Below are 26,483 nucleotides of genomic sequence, written 5' to 3' on the forward strand. Positions count from 1 at the left end.
TTCGAATAATCGAGAGTCAACTGTATTTTGCTTTTGTCATGAATGAAAGAGAGTCAATTTGGAATCTGGTGACGAAGTCGTTCCAATTTTGATTTTTGGACAATATTATCCCTAAACAGTTTCATCTAATGAGAGCCAAGAAGTATCCTTTCTTGAAGATGAAATAATACTTCGACCACTTCATTTTCTTTTTTTGTAAAAGAACCAAATGTTTACTCCAGTTCTTGTTGTGCTCGTTGCAGACGAATTTCAAGTGATATTCTTTCCTCGCATACCTAAAGAAATAAAGAAAAGAAAATGGGGTGGTTTAGTAAGGTTGAACATCCTGGATTATCTTTCCAACGAAAAGAAGTAATAAAAAGATTTTTATTGTTTGAAGCTCAAAATTGATAGAACATGCTTTTAAAAAAAATTGTACTTATAAAGCATATCTACAATGCTGGCCATAATATTTGGAATAAAAGGGAAATTCCCTCAAAATCTTAAAACCGCAAGTGATTATTAAGTGCCATAAATTAGGGCTGGGAAGTAGATTTTAACTCTGAGTTTTAACATTAGACTTAAGACTAGGATCTCAGGATCCAGAAGCTCAAAAAGTTCCAACAAGGCTGAGAATATAGCCTGGAAGCCACTTAAGCCCTCCAAAATTGAAATATCCAGTGAACTAAAGTGGAAATGCTGAAATCGCCATTCTCGCCCGAACTTTAAATTCTGAATAACGTTAAAACAACCAAAATGTCAATATATTTCGACCATGATTGAAGGCTCAGATTGAGGAATTTATTTTCGGAAACAAGCAAGCACCATCAAAGCATTTTTTAGCATTGTCAAGCCCTCGACTTAAGCATCTCCAAGCCTTTTTTAGATTTTTGTATACTTATAAAAAAAGATTGATCAGCTGCTTGAAATTCTCAATTATGTTTTTGAAGAGCTACACCAAGTTAGCAATCATATATACCTCTTTCCATTCCATACCAAGTTGGCTGATGAGCGACGATAATGTAGAATTTTTCGTTTTTAAATCGCGTAGTCTGGCTTGAAGTTCGTGTTTCCTCATCTGGATCTCCATCGGACTGGAAATGAATGTGATGAAGAGATTATAAGAGGTTTGTATTTGGTGATAGCAACTTTATTTTTTGGTACAGCAGGCTCCAAAGTACCTCTGTACCAAAAATGAAGTTTATAGCAAGCACAAAAGGATAAAAGATAATTTTTTCTTCTTCATTTTTTAACTTAATTTTTGAGAACTTTTGAACTATTTTTGAAAATTATAGTGCTCTGAATTATCTTTTCAACGGTATAAATATGTTAGAACTGAAGTCTTTTTTGAAAAGTTGCAAGCAAATCACAGATTAGTGCGAATGGATTTTCACATCATTTGTGTTAATTAGTTAAACCAAAAATAGAATGTTGGACGGTGAAAAAGAATGCAGCTATTATATTTTGATTTTTCCCCAAAAATAGAATAAAATATATATGGTGTGATTCTACCGGTTGTATCCGATGATCAAAGGCTAGACCCTCTTATAAAAACATTCCTTTCACACACATGTGGCACGCATAATATAAGAATTACGCTTCCCAATGAAACAATTTGTAAAGTTCACAGTCGTCGGTTAAATTGAAATTGAGATGTTTGATGATGAGATTTCAGATATTTTAAGCATTACGTGATGTTTTCTACAGAAACAGATTTTAAACAATCTTTCTCAAGCTTGCAGTTACCACTACTGGTAAAAGCCGGGATGTTTTCCGTTAAAAAACATTACAGTATGAATATCTATTATTTTAAACAAACCTTTTCGTGTTATTCGATAAAACTTCTGGTTCCTCCATAAATCGAACGTGTTCTTTTGAGTTCACTCGAGCATTTTCAGTTAATGGTGAGCCTAACGTCTTGACGCGCTGATTTGATGGTTTTTCGTTGATAACTAGAAAAGATTAAGAATGGTGTTTATAAAACTATAAAAGAGACTAATAAAGGCTAGTAACTCGTACAATGTGGTTTCCAGACTATTATCTCTCTATATCAAAATCATCTTTCAAATCATCTTGGTTAGATTTCAAGATTTTCTTGCTTGGATACAGATCCGTCTTTTTTGTTTGTTTGTTTGTTTGTTTGAGGGAAGAACCAAAACTTACCAGAGTCATTCAGCGTGATCTGAAAAGAGAATAAAAAAGAATAACAGGTTGGAAAATATGATAGGTAAAAGAAAAAACTGCCTCTTCGGAAGTGGCTTCTGCATATATTTCGTGCATATCATTACCATATCTCAAAAAACTTACTTTCGATTCAAAGGTGATCAAAATAAAGAAAAATGAAGGATAAAACAACGTAAGCTAAAGTCTATTTCAAATTAGCTGGCAGTGTTTCTTCAAACCTCAATAACTTTTGATAGAATTTGAATTTAGTAGCAATTTTGTGCTCGTTGAAAAGACAAAATGGAGCTGAATGGAGTGGGGGTATTGTCATAAAGAAAAACCTCAAAAAAGATCGGAAAATGAAGATTGAAAATGAAGAAGAAGAAAATCAACTTCTTCAATAATTGTGCTATAATTATCATTTTCACACGAGTTATTCTTTAATCTTAGACAATCATTAATGTGAAAAAAAATTCTAAAAATATTTATTCTATCGAAAGATATAGTACAAAGTTTATCAATGATTGACTTAAAAAAATCATCAAAAATCAATTTTTAAGTCAACCAGGGCAAAGTTCTAAGCTGTATTTTTTGATTGAATGAATATTTTTTGAATCTTTTTTCGCATTTATGACGTTCTAAGATTGAAGAGTTTCTGATACAAAAATGAAAATCATAGCATTATTCTACAAGAAGTTGATTTTCTTCTTCTTCGTTTTTCCATTTTTTACCGTTTTTTTCATTTTGATAATATTCCACTCCGGATTATCTTAGCGGTTAGCACAAAACCGCTAACTAATTCAAATTTTATCGAAATTTATTGAGGTTTGAAAAAACACTGCCAGCTAATTTGAAATAGACTTTAATAACATCAACTTGAAAGAAGGGCTTTCGTGATGACGCGATTCAATGGTGAAATTTGCGTAATTTTGTGCTAATTTTTTATTGAGGAATTTTTTGATCGGGATGGAGGTGGGTTGAGACGTGCACAATGAAAATTAGTTCAACAAGAAGTAACAAAACTAAACACGATTGATGCCGAATCCATTTCAGAATTCAAAAGCCTTTGAAATTCCAAAGAAAGTTTGTCTTTCAGAGCTCATGTGGCCTGAACTTGGGTTCAAATGCCTTTAAACTGTATAAAGTCGACACGAATTCTCATACACGCTTTTTTAAAAATAAGAATACACTTTATAAGAATGTCCATGATGAAAATGGCCAAAAAATTAAGAATATGCTAAGAATATCAACATCATAGAATTTTGCTACTCAAACTAAGAATACCATTTTTATACCATTTAAAATTATAAATTGTCAATTAGGATCCTAAGAATGTTGTAAGAATATTTTAGGATGATTTTCCCAAAAAAGTTAAGAGTATCCATGATGAAATGGAAAAACACCATTCTTATAAAAAAAAACGTGTATAGCAAAAGATATGAAACATGCAATAGGTAAAAGACCACAATACAATCAAAAATAATCAAAAATCTATGCAATCGTCTTACATCAAGTGATCGGGACCTATGGTATTCGTCACCCTTGGACGAACGAGGGCGGGCGGCAGCAGTGGGGGCGGCAGACGAGTTATTAGTTGAAGAAGTGCTTGGTGGATTCGAGCGTGGTGGTTTTTGTGGCTGAAAATTGATGTTAATTACATGCATATTATATAGTGAGAATTCATGATATTCATGACGTAATGTTTTCTGCGGAAATACCTCAGTTTTTGCCAGTAGTTGCAAATTTTGAGCAATTTTTCTAAAGCTTAAATTTGTCACTCAGTGCCGTAGCCACCGGGGGGGGGGGGGGGGCGCTACTTGGGCTGAGCCCCCCAAAAACTTTTTCAGATTATGGTCTTTTTTTGAAAAAGGTGTAAATTTCGTCAACGTTGTCTGTATATTTACTTATTTGATTTATTTGCTTAATCTCTACTCTCTTTTTACCACTTTTACGTTGAGCCGACGTGTGGCAAAGAACGAAATAACTAACTAACGCACTAACTATGTAAGAAGATAGTCTTATGATTTGAAAATATACTACACTGTCTGCACCCCAAAATGTCGGTAAATTTTGTTTTTCTTCTGACGCGAAAGAAAAGCTTTGGAAAGGAAAAAATGGACTTGTTACAACTTATTTACCCCCATAACAATCTTTCCTGGTGCATTATTCATTCTCAAAGTTTTTCAGATGATCAATATACAAGTTTGAAATTTCATATTTCTACGTCACTGCACCCCAAAATGTAGGTTCACTTTTTCATTCATAACTTTCTAAAAAATCGAACAATATTCATGGTTTTTGGTACGAAAGTGTCTGATAGGATTGCGAAACGATATACCTTCTTGGAATCGATAAAGGTAAGAAAAAATTTGCTTAAACCAAAAAAAATCGATTTTTGCACCCCAAAATGTAGGTAAATTGCAGATCAAATAACGACAATAACGTCAAGTTTTTGGTTATCTGGCGTTAACCTAGCGTAAGCTGAGGTAAAAAGAAGTACTTATAATGCACTTTCTTTTTTTGGGTTCAAACGTTAGTGCACGGGCAGTACACATACTGAATAAGTTTTAGTGAACGTCAAACTAAAAACCTACATTTTGGGGTTCGCCTACATTTTGGGGTGCAGACAGTGTAATATGCACGCAATTTCTACTTTCCTTTTGCTGAAAATTGACTTTTGGAGAGGCAGTTTTAGCCAATCTGGAGGGTATAAAGTCCAAAAATTTTCCTGGCCCGTCGGCCCCAACCATGGTGGGGCCTCCTTAGATACTAAACAGATAGAGCCCCCCTAAGATATAATTTGTGTCTACGGCACTGTCACTACTCGCAAAAACCGGGATGTTACCATAGAAAACATTAAGCTAGGAATACCATGAATAGAGTGGAGTTACTGCGTTAAATTACGTGAAGTTACAATGCAAAAATTAAGCACAATGTGTATGTAGTATTGAATGAGGTAATCAAAGTTTTTCTATTCTAAGGAATTCAAAGGGCTTACCGGATTCTTGCCTGTACCGTCAGTGGGTGTCGTTACTTGTAATTTCGGTTCTAAAAGAGAAAATCCAACGCACATTAAACGATTTCAAAGTCAGTTACTTGTTACCGTCGTTTTGTATGTTATATTTTGGCACTGACATTCTTGTCACTTTTCCGGAATCTTTCCACTATTTTCCCCGGGTAACCGGCATGAGATTGGAAACCGATATTATGTCATTACGACGTAATTCCTTCCCGGTAAACTCAAACCCCGTGTTCGCACGCTTTAAGGTCGATAAATGTTTTCAATTTTTCTCCCTCTTTCCTCGCAATGTAACACATAGAAATAAACCGCGTTAAACGCGATCTGCTCTCACCAGAACTGACTCTAGGCGAACGATTATGAAACATTTGATTGAAATCGAGTGATGACGCCCTGGCGTGTCCTTTATTCGTTCGTGGCGGTGGGACGGGCGGTGATTCGAATTGCGGTGTGTCGTGTGACGTGCTTTCCCCATTAAATGACCTAATGAGGATAATAATAAGGGAACAATTATCTACTGAATAACTCCTGTTCTTCAGCGCTTAATTTCGCAGTTAGAATAATACAAGGAATATTCGTTGAATTAATTGTCGACTCACACAATAAATCACAAAATGTGCCGATGCTTGAAACCATAACTATTGAAGAAGAATGAGGCCCGGAATCTTCGAGTTAGAAAACTTCGAGTTAGAAAACTTCGAGTTAGCGGTTTTCGAGTTACGAATTTTCGAGTTAGCTAAATTATGACGTCATAAAAGTGCAAATTATGACGTCACTCGACTCTAGCTCGATTTTTTATTTCCAAAAAATATTTTTCGAGTTAAAATTAACTCGAATTTTATTTTTGGAAAAAACTTTTTCGAGTTAGCTAACTCGAATTTCTTCACAAAACCTTTTTTCGAGTTAGCTAACTCTGAATTTATTTTTCGTTCACAAGTTTTCGAGTTAGCTATCTAAAAAAAGTTAACTTGAATGTTTTTATTCATAATTCGAATATTTTTATTCACAATTCGAATTTTTTATTCATACATAATTCGAATATTTTTATTCAAAATTCGAGTGTTAGTTTGGAAATTCGAATTCTTATCGAAAAGTGAAATGCCAAAGCTGAAGAAAAGTTATTGGTTTGTTTTAACATCTTACAAAGGAACAACATGAACAACAACACTCCCTTTTGAATTTGTAGAATCATAAATAAGTAATGTTAGAAATATTCAATATAACTCTCAAATGTATTGTATATACATAACTAACATACCTCGAAATAATCTGCAACATATCTGTAGAACTGACAATAACAATTATCTGGAGCCAAAGTAAGCAAAGAACACCCAGTGTGGTAAAAAATCATACACTCATGCAAGTCGAAATTCAAGCATCAAAATGTAGTTTTATGAAGCAAAATTTTGTTGGTGCACACATAAGATACATCAGGGCACTTAAATTCAATAAATCTAATTTCCCATCTTTTAGAAAATCTCCACTCCACATTAAACAAGAGAAGAAAGGAGGAAGAAAAACAAGCAAACTTCCTTCCGCCTACTTCTTTTTCGATTTTTTTTTTGATTTTTCTACTACCATACAAAAACAATCCAAGATAGCTAACTCGAAAACTCGTGAACGAAAAATAAATTCCGAGTTAGCTAACTCGAAAAAAGGTTTTGTGAAAAAGACATTCGAGCTAGCTAACTCGAAAAAGTTTTTTCGAAAAATAAAATTCGAGTTTTATAATTTGCACTTTTATGACGTCATAATTTAGCTAACTCGAAAATTGCTAACTCGAAGTTTTCTAACTCGAAGATTCCGGACCTCAAAGAGAATGATCTCAATATAGTTTAGTTTTTTTCAAAAAATTGGGAAAACGAGGCATACCTTGGTCTCGATTCTCGTCTGATGGATTGTCTCTTCCATTCAAACATGCTACTCTCTGAAATATCTGACCGCAAGCTATCAATCGAACGTGATTTCTCTTTTGATAAATTCCTGAAATAAGCCGAATCCTTTTTCTTGACTTTCAAACGCTCGTGATCATGGTCGTCCGTCAAATGTTCGTCGTCGTCGAGGTTGTCCAGACTACTGTCGCCATTTGTCGGCGACGTCGTTTGGGACATGTGATTGTCAATCGAGACCAGTTTATTATTTTCGCTATCACTGATGACACCCGCCGAGTCTAACTCACTATCAACACTATCCATTTTCAAGGCTTTCTTCGCGGTTGTACCACCATTAGGGCCACCGAATTTACCAGTTTTCCCGGACGGTGGTGGCAGGAGCTGCCACGGTGACGCATCCATCAGATTAACGTTTTTATTAGCGGTTACACGTGGTCGTGCAATAGCTGTTATCTTTCCGCCCGCCGCGGCGACATCGTTAGGAGACGCTAAGGCACCAGGCGAGGAAGGTAATTCGTTTTCGTCGTCATGGTTGATCTGTTGTTGTTCGGTGATGTGTGAGACGGGTTGTACGCGAGTTTCTGACGGCACGGTGACGGACGTAGGGGAGGGTTGCGCGTAAGTTTGCACCGTACGTTCACCACGATCAATTGGTGCCTGCGGTGAAAAAGTAGGAGTGTTCAAGTAAAGGTTCCCATAAACTGAAAGATTGAGGTTATCTTTTGAAAAGAGCAGCACAGAAGATCATCTACATAGCATATAATTGATGAAAAGGAATTGGATAAAGTCTAACCAAATCGAAGATTTGTAGTATTTTGAAACAGCGAGCTATAGCACATGATAAATCTCATTTAAATATCTTATAAAATATAATTATATAATGGCCACTGCACTATAAGTACAGCAAGACCTAAACCATAAGTCAACTCACCCCATCCGTAGCATCAAATTCAGCGGACCACTAGAAATAAAGGAGAAACAGTTTTATAAGATACCCTATACAACACTTCTAGCGCTATATCCTATCCGCGAATCGTCAGAATGTTTTTGTCTCCTCTGTGTCATGGCCTAGATATTCATCGTAAAAGAACTGGATTGGTTTAATTTGTTCTCCAACAGCAATCAAAACGTCTACAGTTTTTAATCCTATGGTAAAAGCGGAGTGAAGGAAAACCTTTCAATTTCTCTGAGTTGTCAAAATTCACCACTTTTAGCGGATTATAAACCGAGAAGGAGTAACTATTAGGGATAATATTATCTTAATTATCTTGGAATACTATTAAAACTCTATGGTGTTCCATAATATGTAGATAGCAAGACGTAAAGAGCGTCACGTACATCACCAGATTCTTGTTTTTCGTCATCAGAAATCAATTTCTCATCTTCATCGCTCATACCCACACCATCTTGACTTGCCATTTGATGGACTGACAAAATGAAAGAACAAGTTTAAAAGTCATTTATTAAAAGTCATACAGAAACATAAAAAGTCACCTGTTTTCGGATTATATGGATTCGGATACATGTCTAAAGGATTTAATACCAGATTCCCGGTGGTAAAAAAAAAGCATTTTACAGAGGAGTATCCATAACTCGAACCCTCGCAGCGAACACAAATTTGTTCGAGTCAAGGTAAAACCACTGACCTTTATATATATAAAGGTCAGTGGATATAACGTATTGTTAACTTTAACCAATTAGGAGACATTTGAGATAAAAATAATATTCTATTCATGATATGCACCATTGCAATTTCTTCCGTTCCACCCAATAGCTGATTGGTTGAAAGTTACGTATTGACTGCTTTTACGTCACTTCCAACCAATGAGCTATTTGTTCCATGACGTAATGTCAGAAGACATTGCAGTGGTGCATATCATGAATATATATTATATAGAAATCCAGTTAGCGACCACTAAAAAACAACAACCTTAGAATGGTTTGAGATGGAAATAAACCTTAAGCTAATCATCAACTATTTAAAGATAAAGTCAAATAATGATATTTTAAAATAACCAGGCATGTTTTGACGGCAGATTAACAACATACCTTGCTCTTGACCAAGAAGGGAAGGAGGTAAAACCATCGGTAACTCGTAACCATGTTTAATTAACACAACCAGATGCATTGCAATCTGAAATTCCTCCAAGTTCAATGCGCCATCTTTATCCAAGTCTGATAGATGCCTGAAATTTTTAATATAAAGAGGTTATTCGATTATTTGTGAACAATTTGTCAATAAAACACAACCTCATTCCCTGCGTATTATCTGTTATTTTTATGCTTATTACTGATAACAACGCCAGATAGTACCCTGGCATTGACTGCTTTTCGAATGCGTCACTTTTTTGTTGTTTGAGAAGTTCCCACTTTGAGATGAGAGTCTCGCATCAGCCTACACCAGGATATTCTCTGGCGTCAATCGTAAATAAAGCCTGTTTTACACAGGGACGAGGTTGAATAAATCTTGATTGATAAAAAAAAATTCCCAAGGGTTATTGAGAAAGAGAAATATGCAAGTTTCAATAATCAATTTTCCACTTGTTGTTCTGTATTGACAATTCTCGTCGGAAAGAAATGTTCAAATCTAATTGAAAGCACCAAAGCGAGCTGTAATGAGCTTGTTTAAGATCAATCGAATGAAGACCTTACATGTATAGAGGGTAATAATTACTACAAGGGAAACATACATACCAGATCTTAGAAAGAGTTTCCATCGCTAGATTCGACTTCAAGAAGAAATCACGAGCTTGGGGACCTAGACATAAAAATTCAATGAGTTATACAACTTGATATGAAACAAATACATTGGAAGTCTCCAAGATAAACTTGTTCGTTTTAAGGAAACTATCGAGTTATAGAGGTTCCAGCGAGTAAAAAAAAACTTCACTGTAGTTGAAACAGAATCAGTTATAGTTTAATGAGCTAGAATCATCATTATTAACAAAACTTCATCATTATTTAAACGCTTTGAGTATGTGGAAGGACGAGGTCGAAAAATAAGGGCGTATAACTTTTCGGATTAAAACACTAACTATCATAATACACAGGAAAAAATCGTTAAATCACACTCGTGCGAAAACTTATTTCCCAGGGTGGGATTCGGTTCGTTTTTCACACGGGTGTGAAATCGTAAATAACACCCTTAGTGTTTACACCATGATGATTTAAGTATTAGATTAAAACACCTCAAATTTAAGAAGAATTAAGTCAGATTGTGATTCCAGATTGAGTTTTTAGTTTGATAATTGATTCAACAAGGTGTAAACAAATAGTGTGAAAAACGAACCGAATCTCACCCTTGGAAATCAGTTTTCACACGAGTGTGATTTAAAGATTTTTTCCTGCGATAATCGTTACCTTTGATAACATCGTCTTCATTGGGTTGTAAACTTTTGAATTGGTTGGTGTAATATTCTCTTTGTTCTTGCGTGATTCTCATTTCTTCATTGTCGGAACTACTGTCAACACTACTCGTGCTTTCTGGGATACTGGATGCCATGCTGGATGACGCCATGCTCTCCGTTTGGCTTCTCCTGGAGGGAAAAAGAGACTTAGTTAGTTTGCGACCCGTCGATAAATTGAGCCCACGAACACACCGTAGCTGAATGCTCTTCCTTTGAGCTACGCACTTCTTAGAGATATAAGCATATTACCTACTATGCTATTGAGATTAATAGCCTCGTTTGAATTTGATTTGATCGATTGAACTTATTGATGCTACTGATACAAAATATGCCTAAGCTCCTTGAACGGAAAATTTCCTCTACTGTACTATATTTCCAGAACCTTTTGGATCAAACCGACTCAGCCACTTAGAACATCGTAGTGCAGTGAAACTTGTCGAAGGGGCCTGGAATTGCCAAGTTATTTTTTCCCAAGTTATTTTTTCAAAGTTATTTTGCATGTGACGTCATAATTTCAGTTTCTCCAAAATAATTCCAGGCAAAGGAATTCTTAAAGAAAAAGATTCTACAGAGAATCGCCTTCTAATAGGCGTCACCATCCTTAGCATTTGTAATGCGCGTGGCACATATCTTAAAAAATACGCTGCTTTATTATAGGGGTCAAACTCGGTATTGGTTAATATTATACGTTTATTTTAGATGGACTGAAAAGCATTCAGAGCAAATTTGAATGCGATAAAAAGACTTAAAACTTTAAACTCAGTTGCAGGTAGTCTGTAAACGAAAGAACTTACTCTGTTTTACTAGTAGCAGAACCACCAGAATTAAAAGTTGAAAAGGAGAAAAAACGTATCAAATGTTGACGAATGACAGACCCCAATTTCTGGGGACAAAATATAAACATTGCATGAGCATGAATAGCTGACCCTACAATAACTTACTGATAACTTGAATAATATGGTCTTGAACGAATTTGTCGAACATCCATCGCACCAAAAAACACTTGATTTTCTATAAATTATTCAATCTAAGCCCATACAAGTCACTGCTTCATTGACAAATTTTCTCTGACTCTAACTCTTTATAGCTTATCACAACAAAAACGCAAGTCCAGGGCACTCTTTTTTTCTAATATCACAGTAATAAGCCACTCTTATATTTATAGAGATTAAAAAAAGGGTTTTTAAAAACCGTTTTTTCTCTATTTTTTTAACTCTATGTCTCTTTCATACTACATACATTAACTGTAGCACAAATTCAGATAAAGAAAACCCAAGCCGCAAAATCTCTTATGACTCAAAAAAATTTTTGTTTTGTTTTGTCAATCAATTATGTAAATCAACACACATTTTAATTCACATCCAATATGCCTTACTAATCTATTACCACAGAATAGAAAAAATTCACTACAAAAGTAAAAAAAAACAGCATTAAAATTACAGCTATAAACTTTTGTCAACAGTTCTATTAGCAACTTGTAACAGTTTGACCTTTGCAGAGATTCTTGTACATCTCATTTGGGCAGTGACGAATGATGAGAGAATGTGTGATGACGTTTCATTTCTCAAGTTGTAGATTACTCAATACTGTCAAAAAACTACTACGGAGCTGTAGTAAAAAAGTAAGCTGACCTGCTGACGAAGCAGTAAGAAAGGTAGGTGAGACCGCAACTACGTTCCCTGCAGATTTAAACTTTATGAGTATTTAGCAAATAAGTATACACATTTTTTAAGCAGGAAAGGAATAATAAATACTCGTAAAGTTTTGTCACAGACGTTCAAAATTCATACAAACTCATTTTTAACTGGTGGAGGAAGTTTAAAATTTTCAAGTACTCATACACTTACCACAACTTCATTCAAAGACTTTTAGCTTCCCTATTAAAGAACTGTTTACTAACAAAACGTGAACAATATTTGATGTTAAAGGTTTTAACATCTAAGTTCTAATAAATTTAACATGTTTTCTCGTTATATTTTTAAGACTTTTAAAAAGTTTTCTATAAGATAATTTTTTTTGCATTTTATGCACAGCAGCTCAACGATAATCAAATTACAAAGCTATCAATAATTCAAATAGCAGTTTTTAAGTACGAACATCTAACGAAGCTTGTTCGCCATGGTATAGGCTATCCGTTATTAAATCTTTCTGTCCATTAGAAGTCGCCAATATAATTTTCGTACTTGTAAAATTAGTTTTGAAGAAGAAGTGGCTTAATCAACATTAAGCCCCTTTAGCGGCTTTTAACTCAATGGTAATACCCATGTATAATTACAAGTGTAATTCTCAACCTTCAATTTTCAAACCCTAAATATGCTGCCATTAGAATAGAAATATTAGAAAAACGTTCTTACTTTCTTGGTATATCGATATGATTCGATGGCGGTGGCAATTGATTGTCCGACTCAACCGAAGACGAGATTACACCAGTATTGGGATGACTCGATGTAGGTACATCTTCTGTTTGAGGTGAAAAATGCGCCCAATCACCATCATGTTGCTTGGGCGTGTGTGGTGCTTCATGAGAGTGGTGGGTATGATGATGATGGGCGTGGTGTAAGGGCGGTGCATTGTTCCACAATTCTAAATCGTTAAAATTGACCAAGCAATTTAAAGCCATGACTCAAATAAAAAGCTGCTTGGTATTTTAGTCTTTTCATGAAGCGAACAGCGATTAGATTTGGATGGTTGGAAGTTGTTAGCTTTTTTGTAACAATTTTACCGAATCCAAAAAACTTTAAAAAATCAATTGGCACTTCCTTTTTAAAAACCTTGTGACCAATAGTTCAACACAATGTTGTTCCCCTTTATTACAGCATCTGCAAACACATAAAAATATAGTCAGATTTTTTTGTGAAAAAGTGACACCACATACACTTGTACATAAACAAACATCCGACATTAACTATACCAATTTTGTTATTTTTTCTCATTGTTTAAAAGGGGTCCCCTGGCTATATTACATTATGGACCCTATAAGTTGTGTAATAAGAGGGAACAAACAAACTGTTGCAAACCTCAAAAGAATTTTTAACATAAAAAAAACAGACCTTCTTATTCGCTCCCTGATGAAAAACTTTTCGAAAGATTCACATGATAAACTTTACTTCGAAGTTTAACAAATTTCAACATTTCACGAGCATGAAACAGAGACTTTGAAAGCCTCAAAAAGTTAGTCCAATACTCCAAATGAACGTTTCTACTCCCATAAATCATAAACTCATTTAATTAAGTTTTTACGTTCAATTTGTTTTTTATTTTGTGGTCAATGTAAATAAATAAGATTCGCAATGTCAATAGAAATGTCATGTTTTATCAAGGACACAGTTAAAATCACCGACTCATCTCAAAGGATGTGATTAGAGAGAGATACGTACTGACAGAGGATGAAAAGCATTTGGTTTCTTAAAATTTGTTTTTCTATCTCTCTGTAGATTTCAAAAGTTCAATCAGAATGTCTGGAGGATAAAGGGGTCAACTGAACCAGCTTTTAAAAAAAGGTATAAAATTCTTTTGGTTTAAGCTAGGTTTACCATATGGGATTATCGGTCAAGGGTTGAGTTGCTCTAAATAGTTTATTAATTAAAAGCTATTTCAAATCAGATAAAACCTACTTCTCACAGACCCGATAGGATTTTTCAGCCAGTTGAGTAAAAAATAACGAACTGAATCTCGATGGCGATTAACATTCCTATGTTTTCTTATGGCCGGAGATTTGAATTCAATTGTTTTCGAGTCAAGAAATTTCATTCAGCGAGTCAAAAATTGGAGTTTTATTTTAGACTGGGGACGATATTTTGGGCAATTTTTCCAGTTCCCCCTCCAACTGGAAAAATTGTTATGGTCCCACAGGGTCTGTAAGAAGAAGGCGTAGGATATCATTCGAGATATTTAGAGATAACAAAAGAAGTTATACTAAAAGATTGTCTACAGATTTTTTAATAACAGTAATATTATAATAGAAGGGGTAGTGAATGAATGGTGTGCATGTTCGTACCTTGTTGTGAAGCTGAGTGTTTGTTATTGGGTGTTAGTGGAGGTGAAGAGAGTGAGTCTAAAAAATGTGAGAATGGTAGAATAAATAACTAATTACTTCTTATTAGTTGCAAGTGGAAGTGTAGTAATTAATTATTGCAATTATTAAATTTACGATTTGCATCATACAGAGTGCTATATAAAGTGTGGATGAGTAGTTACTTAAGGAAAAAATAAAGATTCGAAATAATATTTTGACACCTTCACTTATCATTAAAAAAATGGGAAGAAAAAAAAACCTTTAGAATTAATAGTACAGTGTTTGTAATGTGCTGCTCGAAAATTATAAACATTTATACCTGATCTCTGGAATGGTGAGGCTGGATTCTCAAGAATTGGTGATCCAACAACATTTGTGGAGACTTCAAGCTCACTGTCAAATTTTGTATGGAATCTATTGATCATGTGATCCGAGCTTGCATCCTGTTTCCCAGTTGCTGACTCCACCGGTAATGACATAGCTCTTGAATAAGATGAGTTTCGGTGATGTGTCATATTAATGGCTGCGGTCAGTTGGGACGGGTTCGGTGGAAGTGGTTGGATACTGGCTGCAGGAGCTTGTTTATTTGGTAGTGGTGAAGGCTGAGAAAAAAGTTTTAAATGTTATATATAGTAAGAATAAAAAAAACACATTTTACAGATTTGATGATTTAAATTGAAAAGCCAGCAGTATCACACACAGATTCTATTATTGTAAGATTACTAAGATCTTTTAGAAAATTAATACAACCATTTCACGCTTATTAACAGGATAAGAAAATCTAAAAATTTATTAGCGAACGAACACTGCGTTGATAGAATAGAGCTTCATACTAATTACTTTATATGATACCTGAGGCTGAGGGGTTGTATTCATTGCTTGAGCAAGCAGAGTGACTTTTTGTTGGGTCATAGTTGTTGATTGTTTGAAAGGCTGTGGTGATTGTTGAGGCGTTCGCTCTTGGAGTAGTGCAGCCGAAGAATGTGGTCGCTCAATTTTCGTCGAGGATGCATTGAAATTAGCTGTGAAAGGTTGTCCACTTGTCGGTGTGTTTTGATATTGAAGCTGTTGGAAGTTGGGCGTTGAATTGGACTGTTGGGCAAACTGTTGATTGTTTGCTTGTTGATGTTTTTGTGGCGTCCATTGCTGCTGCATCTGTTGGGGAGTTTGTTGTTGAAGGACCTGTGATGTTTGTTGAATCTTTTGCGGTGTCACTTGCTGTTGTGAAAAGACTTGAGCTGCAGAGATATTTGTAGTTGGAGAAGTAGGTTGGTTGCCAAACGCTGTCGACGATTCTCCATGTGTAGGACTGTTTTCAGCAATGTATTCTGCAGGACCCACAAGACCATGCACGACATTCTTACTTTTCATGGCTGTTGGTGTTGACCCATCACTGAAGCTTCCCTTATCTCTCTTGTCAGATTTATGGGAGCCTTTACTTTTTCGACGTTTTTCTACAAACCAAAATACAGCGTTAATATAAGCAGCAGCTCACAATCAATAAAAAGATATCAATCACTTATCTGGAAGGCTAATAAAACATGTTAATTTTAATTCGATATTGTAAGAAATAAATGAGCAAACTAGATGGTAAACTATTCAAGCCAGTTAAAAACAGTGTTGAGTTTGTAAGGACAAGGAAAGTATAAAATATTGATGAGTAGAGATGAATTAAAAAGCTGCTAATAGATAAAACACAATAGAAAAACAAGCATTTTTAATTAACTACAAGTTATTTACTATAAACTATTTTTTCCCACGTAATTGGTTGTCAGACAACACAAGATAGAGGGAGTTGAGAGAGAGAAGGTTGCTGCTCAATGGTTTTTTTGTTCAGGAAGTAGAATTTGAACGATACCTTCTTTATCTTTTTTCTTTTTCTCTGGCATAAATGTCACATCATCTTCATTGTCACTCAACGGATCAAAATCCATGTTTGATTGATTGATTCACTTCTTAGAATTTTTGTACATTAAAAATCTTCCACTCAAATATTGATCTTCCTAGATCATCTTTATTTGTCTTCCTTTTTGTATACTTATTGTCTTTTCAAGAATATTTATAGAAAATGTAATTATAAAACAGTTCAAATAGTATACAAAAAATACACCTAGTTTTATATTGAAATGTTGTAATCACTTTCTCCTAAAAGCTGCAAGATATCATCAAATTATCATTAACTTTAATCATAAATTATTGGAATTACTTTTTAATGTCCCTAAATGACTTACAATTGCTTATTTATTAACAAATTCAGAGGTTGACTGATGAGGAGATATTTCAATGCCTTTAAAAATAGCTACAATAAAATATTGTCTGAAACGATAACATATTACCAAAGACTTTTTCAAAGCAAAATCCTTTTCAAAATCAGAATTCAATAATCTGCAAGGGAGACAAAAGAGGCTATAACTTTTGATAGAATTCGATTTATATAACACATTGATGTATGGGCCCTGGCAAGCCATTTTGAGTGGGAGGGGGGAATATTTGGTTGGGTGACGAAGAAAATTTTTCACTTTTTACACCCTCAAAACACCTTAAAACGTTATCTAATTGGGGAGAATAATAGTTTTTATGACCCATGTGATGCATGATGAAAGATAATCAGAAGTAAAATATGATCACAAAGAGAGAAGATAAAAATAGAAAACAATAAAAACAATTCTTGAAGAAGAGTTCTATAGCTAACAACTTCAAACTTAAGTATTCCTTAAAAATCATCTGAAAATTTTATTCAAAAAACATTTGTTCAAGGCTTCAAAAATTGATGAGGGCAAAATGATAGTTTCAATTCTAAAATATTATATATATACCTAAATAAGTTTGAGTTTATTGACCCAGTGATATTTATATTGGAAGTTTATCGTGGCTTGGATCAAAAGATTTACGTTTGGCTAAGTTTTGAGATTCTTCTCCCATTACCCAGCACAGCAGAGATGTTTTTCTCCATTATTTGTAATAAGGCCAAAATGAAATTTCAAAATTAAGGAAATTCAAGACACATTATACTTTAGACTCACACTTTGAGGAATCGATAATTATGGTTACTCAGAAGATCTAAGTAGAAATAGTCGAGAAAACATCCTCTCCATGCCTGATGATGGGAGAAGAATCTCAAAACTTAGCCAAATATAAATCTCAAGATCCAAGCCACGATAAATAATATATTATATTCCTGGTTGAAAAGATAATTCTGAGCACTATAATTTGTGAGTAAAATAATTCAAAATACTTTGAAAAACTAAAATAAAAAAACTTCACATCCTTTGGTGGTTTTGGAAAGTTTTCCATTTTTCCATATGGGAAAGATTTTCTGTCAGACATAACTTGTTATTTCAATATAATAGTGACTGTAGAAGGTAGAGAAATAATAAAACAATAACTGAAAAGCAATTCTGTAGAGTTGACAATGACAATAACTCACTAACAATGAAATTGTAATTTTTTGTTCTTGATAAAGCTCCTTCTTTCTACAGATAGGGATAGGAAGAAGTTATATCGGATCGCCCAAAGTTACCTTTATTTTATTTTCTTATCTCTGATCCTGTCTTTCTCTTTTCTGACTGTCTGAGTTTCTGAGACTTAGTTTCTCAATTCTGACTAAGTTTTCATACCTGTATCATATTTTGACCAACCACATCATCGCACCGTGCAGGGTTTGAACCACCAACAAAGAAAGACCTTCGGATTCGGAAACCAACGCCTTATTCTGTTATGCCATCGTCGCACAGCAAAATCACGCAATTCATAACATATTATACCAAACTGGCAAAAGACGGGGGTAATGTTATTATAATATGGGTAAAAGTACCCCTTTTTTAAACCTGACTGAAATTCGAGCCGTTACTAGCAACCCTGCAGGGCCCAAGGCGCCGAGTATGCACCCGGCACAGTGACAAGCCGTTACTAGCAACCCTGACCCTACCTAACTGTTAGTTAATCAGGCATTATCCAATGAGGGCAGGCAGACATGTAGTATGGAGCATCTTAGGACCTAATATTTTTTCAATTATAAAGATTTTTCTAAAAATATCCTTTCCTGTGGAAATCAATCAATAACGTTACTTTGCTTGAAGATTGTGCTCAATAAATCAGCAGAATAGAGTATATTGGGCTGAATGAATCTTTTTTAATTTTCCTATTATAACAGACCAAGACTCCCTCTGAATTCTTCACAGTAAAACTAATGGAATAGAAAAATTTTAGAGTGAGAATGAACAAACATTGCTTTTTTGTAAGTAAAACTTTTTAGAATTTTTTTAGAAAAATCTTAGAATGTTGGAGAAGCAAGCCAGGAACGATTGAAATATTTCTCAGACTCAAACTCAAATGAATGGATGAGGAATGCCAGAATTAAACTTTAAGATCACCATTTCTGAGGGACAGAGAGGAAATAGTTACTAATAAAGATATCTGTCAACCGGACCGGAGTTGCGTTTGTTTATTTCAGCTTTTGTTTTGAAATCAGAAAGATGCCACTAGAGTGTAATTTTAAAAGATGACATTCTATTGCAAAATGGTTTCACTTACTAACGTTCAAGAAAACCGGCATTTCTAACCATTACTGTAGAAAAATCACCACAAGACAAGTGGCAAGGTGATCATCAGACATTATTATTATTATACAGATTTACAAGCTAGGCTCACGATGGGCCTCTAACCGATCTTCTTTCACATTCCTCTTGTAACAAATTTTTGTGGGTGGTTTTTCCATGCATCATTCAGTTTCTCTTTAAACGACTTAATCGATTGTGCTGATACAACTTCTCTTGGTAGTTTATTCCACGTTGGCACACATCTATAGTAAAACGATTTAGTTTGGGGTCCATTGAAGCGGTCATTAGCAAAGTTTGGTAAAAGCTCTTTGGAATGTCTTCGTTTAGGACGTGCACGGCTGATTAGTTTTGAAGGTATAGTATCTTTGTCGTAAAAGGAAAGATGTTTATAGACCTGCACCATATCACAAAACTGTCTCCGAAATTCGAGGGTTGGTAATCCAAGCCTTTTTAGCCTTTCACTGTACGGGAGGTGTCGATATATTGGGATAAGTTTTGAAGCTCGTCTTTGGACTCCCTCGAGCATGTTCACATGTTTGCGTAGTTTGGGTGACCAGACTGACTGCGCGTACTCAAGGTGCGGCCTCACAAAGGCGGAGTATAGTGTTGTTATGGTCTTTGGAGTAAGATTATCAAACCCCCTTCTGATAATACCAAGTGTCGAATTCGCTTTGTTTACCTGTTTGGCTATATGTTCTTCAAACATCAGCTCAGCATCCACCAAAACTCCCAAGTCTTTCTCCTCGAAAACATGCTCCAGTTGATTACCAGCGAGAGAATAAGGATGTGCGTGCTTTATGTTAGCTAGTTTGCCAAGTGTTAAAACATGACATTTATCGGGATGGAACTTTAAGAGCCAATCTTTAGACCATTTATTCAATGTGTCTACATCCTTCTGAATGACAAGAGAATCATTAATGGAATTGACCTCTTTGAATATCTTCGTGTCATCTGCAAAAAGTAATAGGTCGGAAACAACTTTGTCAGGAAGATCGTTTATATACAGCACAAAAAGTAGAGGTCCTAATACACTTCCTTGTGGTATACCGCTGATTACATCGTCTAGCTTTGAGTGAGATTGGTTCACTTTCACTAGTTGCTTTCATCCCTTGAGAAAAGATGTTATCCAATTTTTGGTTGTTCCGGTGATTCTATATCCTTCTAACTTTTTGCAAAGTCGGCGATGGGGCACGGTATCAAACGCTTTCGCGAAATCAAAATATATGCAGTCGACGACTTTACCTTCCGACATACTTTCACAGCATTTGTCTATATACATCAGTAGTTGAGTGACAGTAGAACGTCTGCTGATGAAGCCGTATTGCTTTTTGGATAGCAACTTTAGGTTTGTAAGGTATCTTGTGATATGCTCTCTTAAGATTGACTCCATTAGTTTACAAACTACTGATGTTAGACTCACTGGTCTATAGTTGACTGCTAGATTATGAGCACCTTTGTTTTTGTAAATAGGAGTAACGTGGGCAAGTTTCCAATCCTCAGGTAATTCTCCTTCAGTCAAGGTCTTGTTCATTATACGGGAAAGAGGTTCTGCGATCTCGTCTACAAGCTCTTTTAGCATTTTCGGGTGGATTTCATCGGGACCGAGTGATTTATTGGTATCAAGCTCCTTAATTTTCTTAGATAGCATTTCCTTGGTTATGACGATATCGTCAATAATTTCCTCGGTCCTGCTTGGAAAATCAGGGACTTCACCTTCTGGTTCATTAGTGAAAACACTGCAGAACTGTTTTTGGAGAATATTCGCCTTTTCATTATCTTTTATTTATTTATAGAATTATATTTCACAGGTCTATCGACCTCTACGAAATAATTTTAGATTTATAAATTGTCTAATTCTTCATCTGTCGTCCAGTCGTCAGAAGATATGGACAGAAGAGAAGACGTTGTTTTGGTCTTTGTCCTAGGTTTTCGAACTAGGCGAAGGTTTGTTCTAGGGCTTCCTCTTACATGCCAAACGAAATCGTCATTTTTTGAATTCATTTTTTTCGCCTTTTGGCACATATCTTTAATAATTTTTCTTTCGTTGATGGTGAAGTGATGCTAAAGCCACCAATTTCATTGAATCGTTTCAGCTTATGCAGATTTTGCATTATCCGTTCTTTTTCCTCTATACTTTTTAAGATCAACTTGATTGGACGCCAATATAGCCCTTTTCGGTTTTGTCCAATGCGATGATGGTGGGACGGTTTGATATCTTGAACGCCAATGTTACCTAGTATACCTTCAATATCTATTTTGTCTTGTTCCTGTTGTTCCTCTTTGTTGTCTACCTCTAATTCCTCCATTCCATGTATAATAATATTTAGTTTTCTTGATTCGATGTCTCTTTCTTCATTCTTGTTTTCTTGTTGGTGTTCTCTCACTGCTGATTTGAAATTATCCTTGTGTTTCTTAGTTATTTCAGCGTATGTTTTTTCTGATGTTTCTCTATGTAATTCGTCGTTTGCTTTATTTCTTCTTTTATAATCTGCTTGGTTTTTATTTCAAAGTCAGCCATCTTATTGGTTAAGATGTTTTCGATATCGTTCTTAAGGCTGCGGTTCTTGGCTAGCTGGTTTTTGAGCTTTTTAATGACGTCGTCCTTCTTCTCAATCTCCCTCTGCATCATATGATACGAGTTCTCACCTATTTTACTCATTAGAGATCGTGTTATACGCACGCAATTCTGACATAGATATTGTTCGTTATAAGTGTTGGCAAAAATTTGCAGCTGATAAAGCGGTAATTGTGTGCACTCGTAGTGTACCATGCGGTGGCATTTTCGGCATTTTAGACGGTTTTGGTCATCATCATCTGAGCAGGAGGTGTGAGTGCATGTTTGGTTTTGTTTAGCTTCTTCAAATGGTTGTTTTTCTTGCTTTTTGTCGGTTTTTTCGTTCATGTTTTTGATTTTGCTAAATTTCAACCATTTTTGAAGAACTACACAAAATGTGTGTTGACTAACTTCGTGCCGCAGGGATGATTTATCTTTCGGTGTTTCTAAAAGAGAGGAAACTCCGCTAGCAGATTTCATCTTACTTCGCACGTGTGACCAGAAAACTTTCGGATTGGACTTGGCTTTGTTGCAAATGTTTTGTTCGTAGTTTCGACGAGCTCTTGTCATCATGCGATTCACTCTGTTTCTTGTTGTTATGTAGATTTGACGGTTGCGTCTTTTTTCAATGGGGCAAACCGATCTAGCCCATTTCCTGTGTAGTCGTCGTTTTTCACTTACTTCTATCTGTAGGTCTCTTCCTATTGGTATCGATCCTTTTCTTCTCCAACTCTGACGATCAATTTCTTTCAATGGCACATAAAGATTCCTAAGCTCCAACAGCTTACTTTTGAATAAATTCCAAGTTTCCCCTATTGGCATTTGATCTATGCCTTCAAGAAACTCTCTAGACCATACACTAGCTTCTTGTTTCATGGTGGCGTAGTCTCCCAGGTTATACGCATAACGTTTTGAGTTTGATTTGCGCTCAGTGTAAGCTGCGAAGTTGAAAGCTAGAACATTATGGTCGCTTCTTCCTAGCGGGCTTAGGTACTGTAGATCACGAACTTGATTCTTTTCATCTGTAAAGATTAAATCGATGGTCGACGGATCCACGGCATCTTGTCGGCTCATCGACATGTTGGTGTAAGAAAGAATCACGCACCGCATTCAAAAATTGTTCTTCCTTACTCTCCTCGTTATGGGGTGTGGTCCAATTCTCCCAATTGATTGTCGGATAGTTAAAATCACCAATGAGGATTTTATGAGAGTACTTCTTGTCCAGGGAGATGGACTTGACAAGAGAATTCAGCTTGGCATTGTTTTCGTCAGACGATCTGGTTTTTGTTGGGCTACGATAAAGACAAGCAAACACCAACAGATCTTTATCTGCAAGACGAACTTTGATAGTGCAAGCTTCTTCAAATTCAACTGTTGAAGACCTGACAATTAAATGCTTGATGGAGTTATGCGATAATATGATGATACCACGTCCCTTGTTAGTGTCAACATTTGTTTGATTAACGAGCGTGTACTCCCCAAATTCGTATTCGTGTAGATGTTTCAGCTGGCCTACTTTCGTTTTCACTTCACATATTGCAATCAGATGAGGTTTTTTTTTCTGTACATGGGTTTGTAATTCAATTAATTTTCCAGATGTAAATTGATCGGCGTTAGCATAGAGAATTCTCATGTCTTTTTGAACTTTAATATTGTTGGTAGATGTGATATTAGCTTGTTGTGTATATATCGATAAAGAGTATACAGCTTACGAGATATGGAAACAGAACCCAGAAAAGAACTGGCATTATTCAAAAGTTAAATGTGCCATCAAGAAATTTAAAGAGTATGGTACTATGGAGCGAAAGAAAGGATCTGGACGCTTCACCAAAAGAAATCCCTAGAGAGCTTGAAATCTCTCATTCCTCTACAAGAACAATCTGAAACGTGAACTCTTTCCAGCAATCGAAAAAATCTATCCAAGAAGGGACTGGATTTTCATTCAGGATGGAGCTTCATCGCACACCAGCAACATTGTCCAAGACTTTTTGCAGGAAACCATACAGAGACGATACCTTAGGAAAGATCATTGGCCTCCAAAGAGTCCCGACAGTAATCCATTAGATTACTATTTTTGGAACGAAGTTAAACGCAAGGTGTACCGAGGAAGATTGAAGAAGCCTTTTGAAACAGAGGAGGAAATCATTTCTAAGATCAAGTCTGTTTGGAAGGAATGCGTGAGAAACCTACCTGAAATCAGAAAATCTATGAAACAATTTGTTGCTCGTGTTCGCACTGTTGGTGAATGTAATGGTTCATCAATTAAGATGCAAAATTCGTGAACTCAAATCTCGGATTTACTCATTATATTTTTTGTCTTTACTTTTATCATTAAAAGTACTGCTTTGTAAAAAAGTATATTCTGAATTTATCTTCAGAAAAAAAACTGACGTCAAATCTATAAACAAGCACATTTTCACATCCTTTAGAAAAATCTCCATAACTTTGAAACAACTAAGGCTATAGGAATGAAACTTTCAGGAAAGCTTTGAAATAGGTTGCTTAAAAGACGCATGTAAAATTTCAAGTTTCTATTCTAACTAAAAAAAGTTACGTCAAAGTTTCCATTTTAGGCCTATTTTTTTGGCACACCTTGTATATGATCTTCATTTTCATATCAGAATTTCTTTAATCTTAGAATGTCATAAATGCGAAAAAAATTCAAAAAATATTCATTCAGTCAAAAAATACAGCTTAAAACTTTCCTGATTGACCCAAAAAAGGCTTTTTTTTGATGGTTTTTTAAGTCAATCAGTGATAAGCTTTGGACTTTATCTTTGTGCAACGCTGAAAGCCACATGAATATGGTTCATCCTATAAAAGGACGTTCATTCTATGGTGGCCTATCCTGAAGTGAAGGTGGTTGATAAAATGTTTTTGGCATTTTGATGTAACTGCCAAAATGTGAGTCGGTTGGTTGCTTGGCATCTTTAAATCATCGGAAAAATGTGCACTGAATATAGGCAGTTCGGGTGGTGCTAAAATCATCAGAAAAATGCGCTCTGAACATAGGTTTGTTCAGGCGACAAGCTGCAATGTGATTATTTTGCATATCGCGAGCCGCCGCACAAAAAGCAGTTGCATAGCGCTTTTTAACCGCAAAAAATCTTTGAAAAATTGGGGATAAAAATCTTAAAAACATTCAATGATCAAAACACTGGCTAAGCTGAATCTACAAAGTTCTTTGGATAATTTTGCTAAAAAATCCGACAAATTTCCCAACTTTTCTGACTAGAAAAGAGTCGGATTTTTAAGATAGCATAGAAAATGCTGAATATCGGTCAGAAACGGATCGGCGGAGGGACGCAAATACAACTTATTTGTGGTGACCGGCATCCTAAACTGAATGAAAAGATTGATGGAATGGTGGAGTTGTATACCCCTTGGAATGCCTGCCTTCCTACATTTCTAAAATGACATATTTCTATTTGTAAAAAGAAAAAGAAGTGCAGAAGAGGAAGATGAGTAGTTTTTAGACTAATTAATAGTTGAAATCATGATAGGCGGATATAAAAACAACAAAAAGGAAATATCCTCTAAACATGGATAACACATCATTAAAAAATACCTGTGTATAAGCTAACATGTAATAACAAAAACATAGTGATTTTGATATATTTACGTATATTTCCGAATGACCTCCCTTTTTTCACGAAAAATTTCAGCCCACCAAGCTTCTGCGCAGCTAAGGTCTACCATGTTGACTTCTAGATTTAAGTTTTGATCACGTGACTGCTATAAATCCGGGAATGCACACATGGACAGTTATTACCGGAGTTGTTCCGGTTAACTTCATAGACGAGCGTTTTCTGACGGCGGGAAAAGGGTTGACGGAGATCTTATTCATGATATTCATGATGTAATCTTTGCGCCTAAACAAAAGATGTGACGCCATTATTGGTGGCAAAAAATTTTGCCAGCTAACCTATTTTGTATTAAAACCTGGGGTTTACAAAAAAGAAAGCTTAGCCAATATCTTGTGAAGTAATATATAATAGAATTAAATATCTTTTGGAAATTTTTTTTTTGGCTGTATGCACTGTACGCGAGGGTGTGTTTTGGGGGACAATAATATCAATATCGACCACTCTTATCCAGTCCCCTTAGGTCACTTTTTGTAAGGGTCAAATTTTGAAAGCCAATTTTTTGGCGGCACATGTGGTCGTTTAGAAATTGTGAGTCTCCCCCAGTTAAAAAGCCTGAGAAATTGGCAGCCAGACGCCCGGGGAAAGTACAACAAACATGGACAGATCTCTTATGAGGGCCACGCGAATCAGACTCGAAAGTCAAAGACAAAAAAGTTTTCTGTGGTTGTGACCCTTATTTGACTTATTTCATATTATTGAAGCTACCAGGTTGTTGTTATAAGGCTTGAGGACTCAAATTAGCCAATTTTCTTTCTTTCACTTTCTTGTAAATTAAAGGCTTTTTGATAAACCCTAACCATGACAAACGATAACCCTTGACCCAATAGGTATAAATATGGTATAATGGTTAGGAGTGGTCAATACAATGTTTTCAGAAAATGAGCTAGAATGCTAAGCAACCCAAGCCCTAACCAGAAGATTAGATACAAAAACAAATGTGTATTCAACCTTTGTCACCGAAGTTGAATAAAGAGGCATCCATGACCTTTTGTTGTACCCTGATATCTTTCCTTACTGATTTTATTGGCATCGACGATTCCCAGCTCAAAAAAAAAACTCATCCCAGTCCCAGAGGGATACTGGCAGCATGTTGAAGGATTTTTCGCTTTAAGAATCAGGCCAAAAATCATCAAAAATCTTTCTATTCGAAAGTTTCTATTTGATTTGACGTTTTTCTTAGTTAGGAGATCGAAGAACGAAAGCAAAAGGGTTCAAATAAAAGAAAAGTAGCAATTAAATCGAAAACAG

General features: G+C 35.4%; 2 protein-coding genes across 4 annotated transcripts; both read right to left on the reverse strand.

Annotated features, from left to right (window-relative positions):
* On the reverse strand, nucleotides 1-16,523 carry LOC136822653 (ralBP1-associated Eps domain-containing protein 1-like). 3 transcript variants are annotated; one of them, XM_067078922.1, is made up of 18 exons: nucleotides 16,334-16,523; nucleotides 15,328-15,929; nucleotides 14,795-15,077; nucleotides 14,458-14,514; nucleotides 12,815-13,043; nucleotides 10,414-10,589; nucleotides 9,748-9,811; nucleotides 9,103-9,239; nucleotides 8,392-8,480; nucleotides 7,985-8,014; nucleotides 7,034-7,710; nucleotides 5,496-5,644; nucleotides 5,141-5,190; nucleotides 3,651-3,779; nucleotides 2,143-2,161; nucleotides 1,799-1,931; nucleotides 959-1,073; nucleotides 1-275 (listed from the first exon to the last, which is right to left on the reverse strand). In XM_067078922.1, exons 1-18 carry the CDS (start codon nucleotides 16,407-16,409, stop codon nucleotides 213-215), a joined length of 3,078 nt encoding a protein of 1,025 aa, XP_066935023.1. In that variant the 5' UTR covers nucleotides 16,410-16,523; the 3' UTR covers nucleotides 1-212. The 3 variants fall into 3 exon arrangements, with proteins under 3 accessions (XP_066935023.1, XP_066935024.1, XP_066935025.1); XM_067078923.1 differs by lacking the exon at nucleotides 14,458-14,514 and having other exon boundaries at nucleotides 122-275; XM_067078924.1 differs by lacking the exon at nucleotides 3,651-3,779 and having other exon boundaries at nucleotides 122-275.
* A 2,626-nt stretch (nucleotides 16,524-19,149) lies between these two features.
* LOC136822641 (uncharacterized) lies at nucleotides 19,150-22,158 on the reverse strand. The gene is made up of 3 exons (XM_067078910.1): nucleotides 22,000-22,158; nucleotides 20,455-20,778; nucleotides 19,150-19,929 (listed from the first exon to the last, which is right to left on the reverse strand). The coding sequence occupies exons 1-3, from the start codon at nucleotides 22,156-22,158 to the stop codon at nucleotides 19,150-19,152; spliced, it is 1,263 nt and encodes a 420-aa protein (XP_066935011.1).
* Between the last annotated feature and the right edge of the window lie 4,325 nt (nucleotides 22,159-26,483).

Source organism: Clytia hemisphaerica, unplaced genomic scaffold (genome assembly GCF_902728285.1).
Source record: "Clytia hemisphaerica strain Z4C2 unplaced genomic scaffold, Clytia hemisphaerica genome assembly, whole genome shotgun sequence".
Lineage (NCBI taxonomy): Eukaryota > Metazoa > Cnidaria > Hydrozoa > Leptothecata > Clytiidae > Clytia > Clytia hemisphaerica.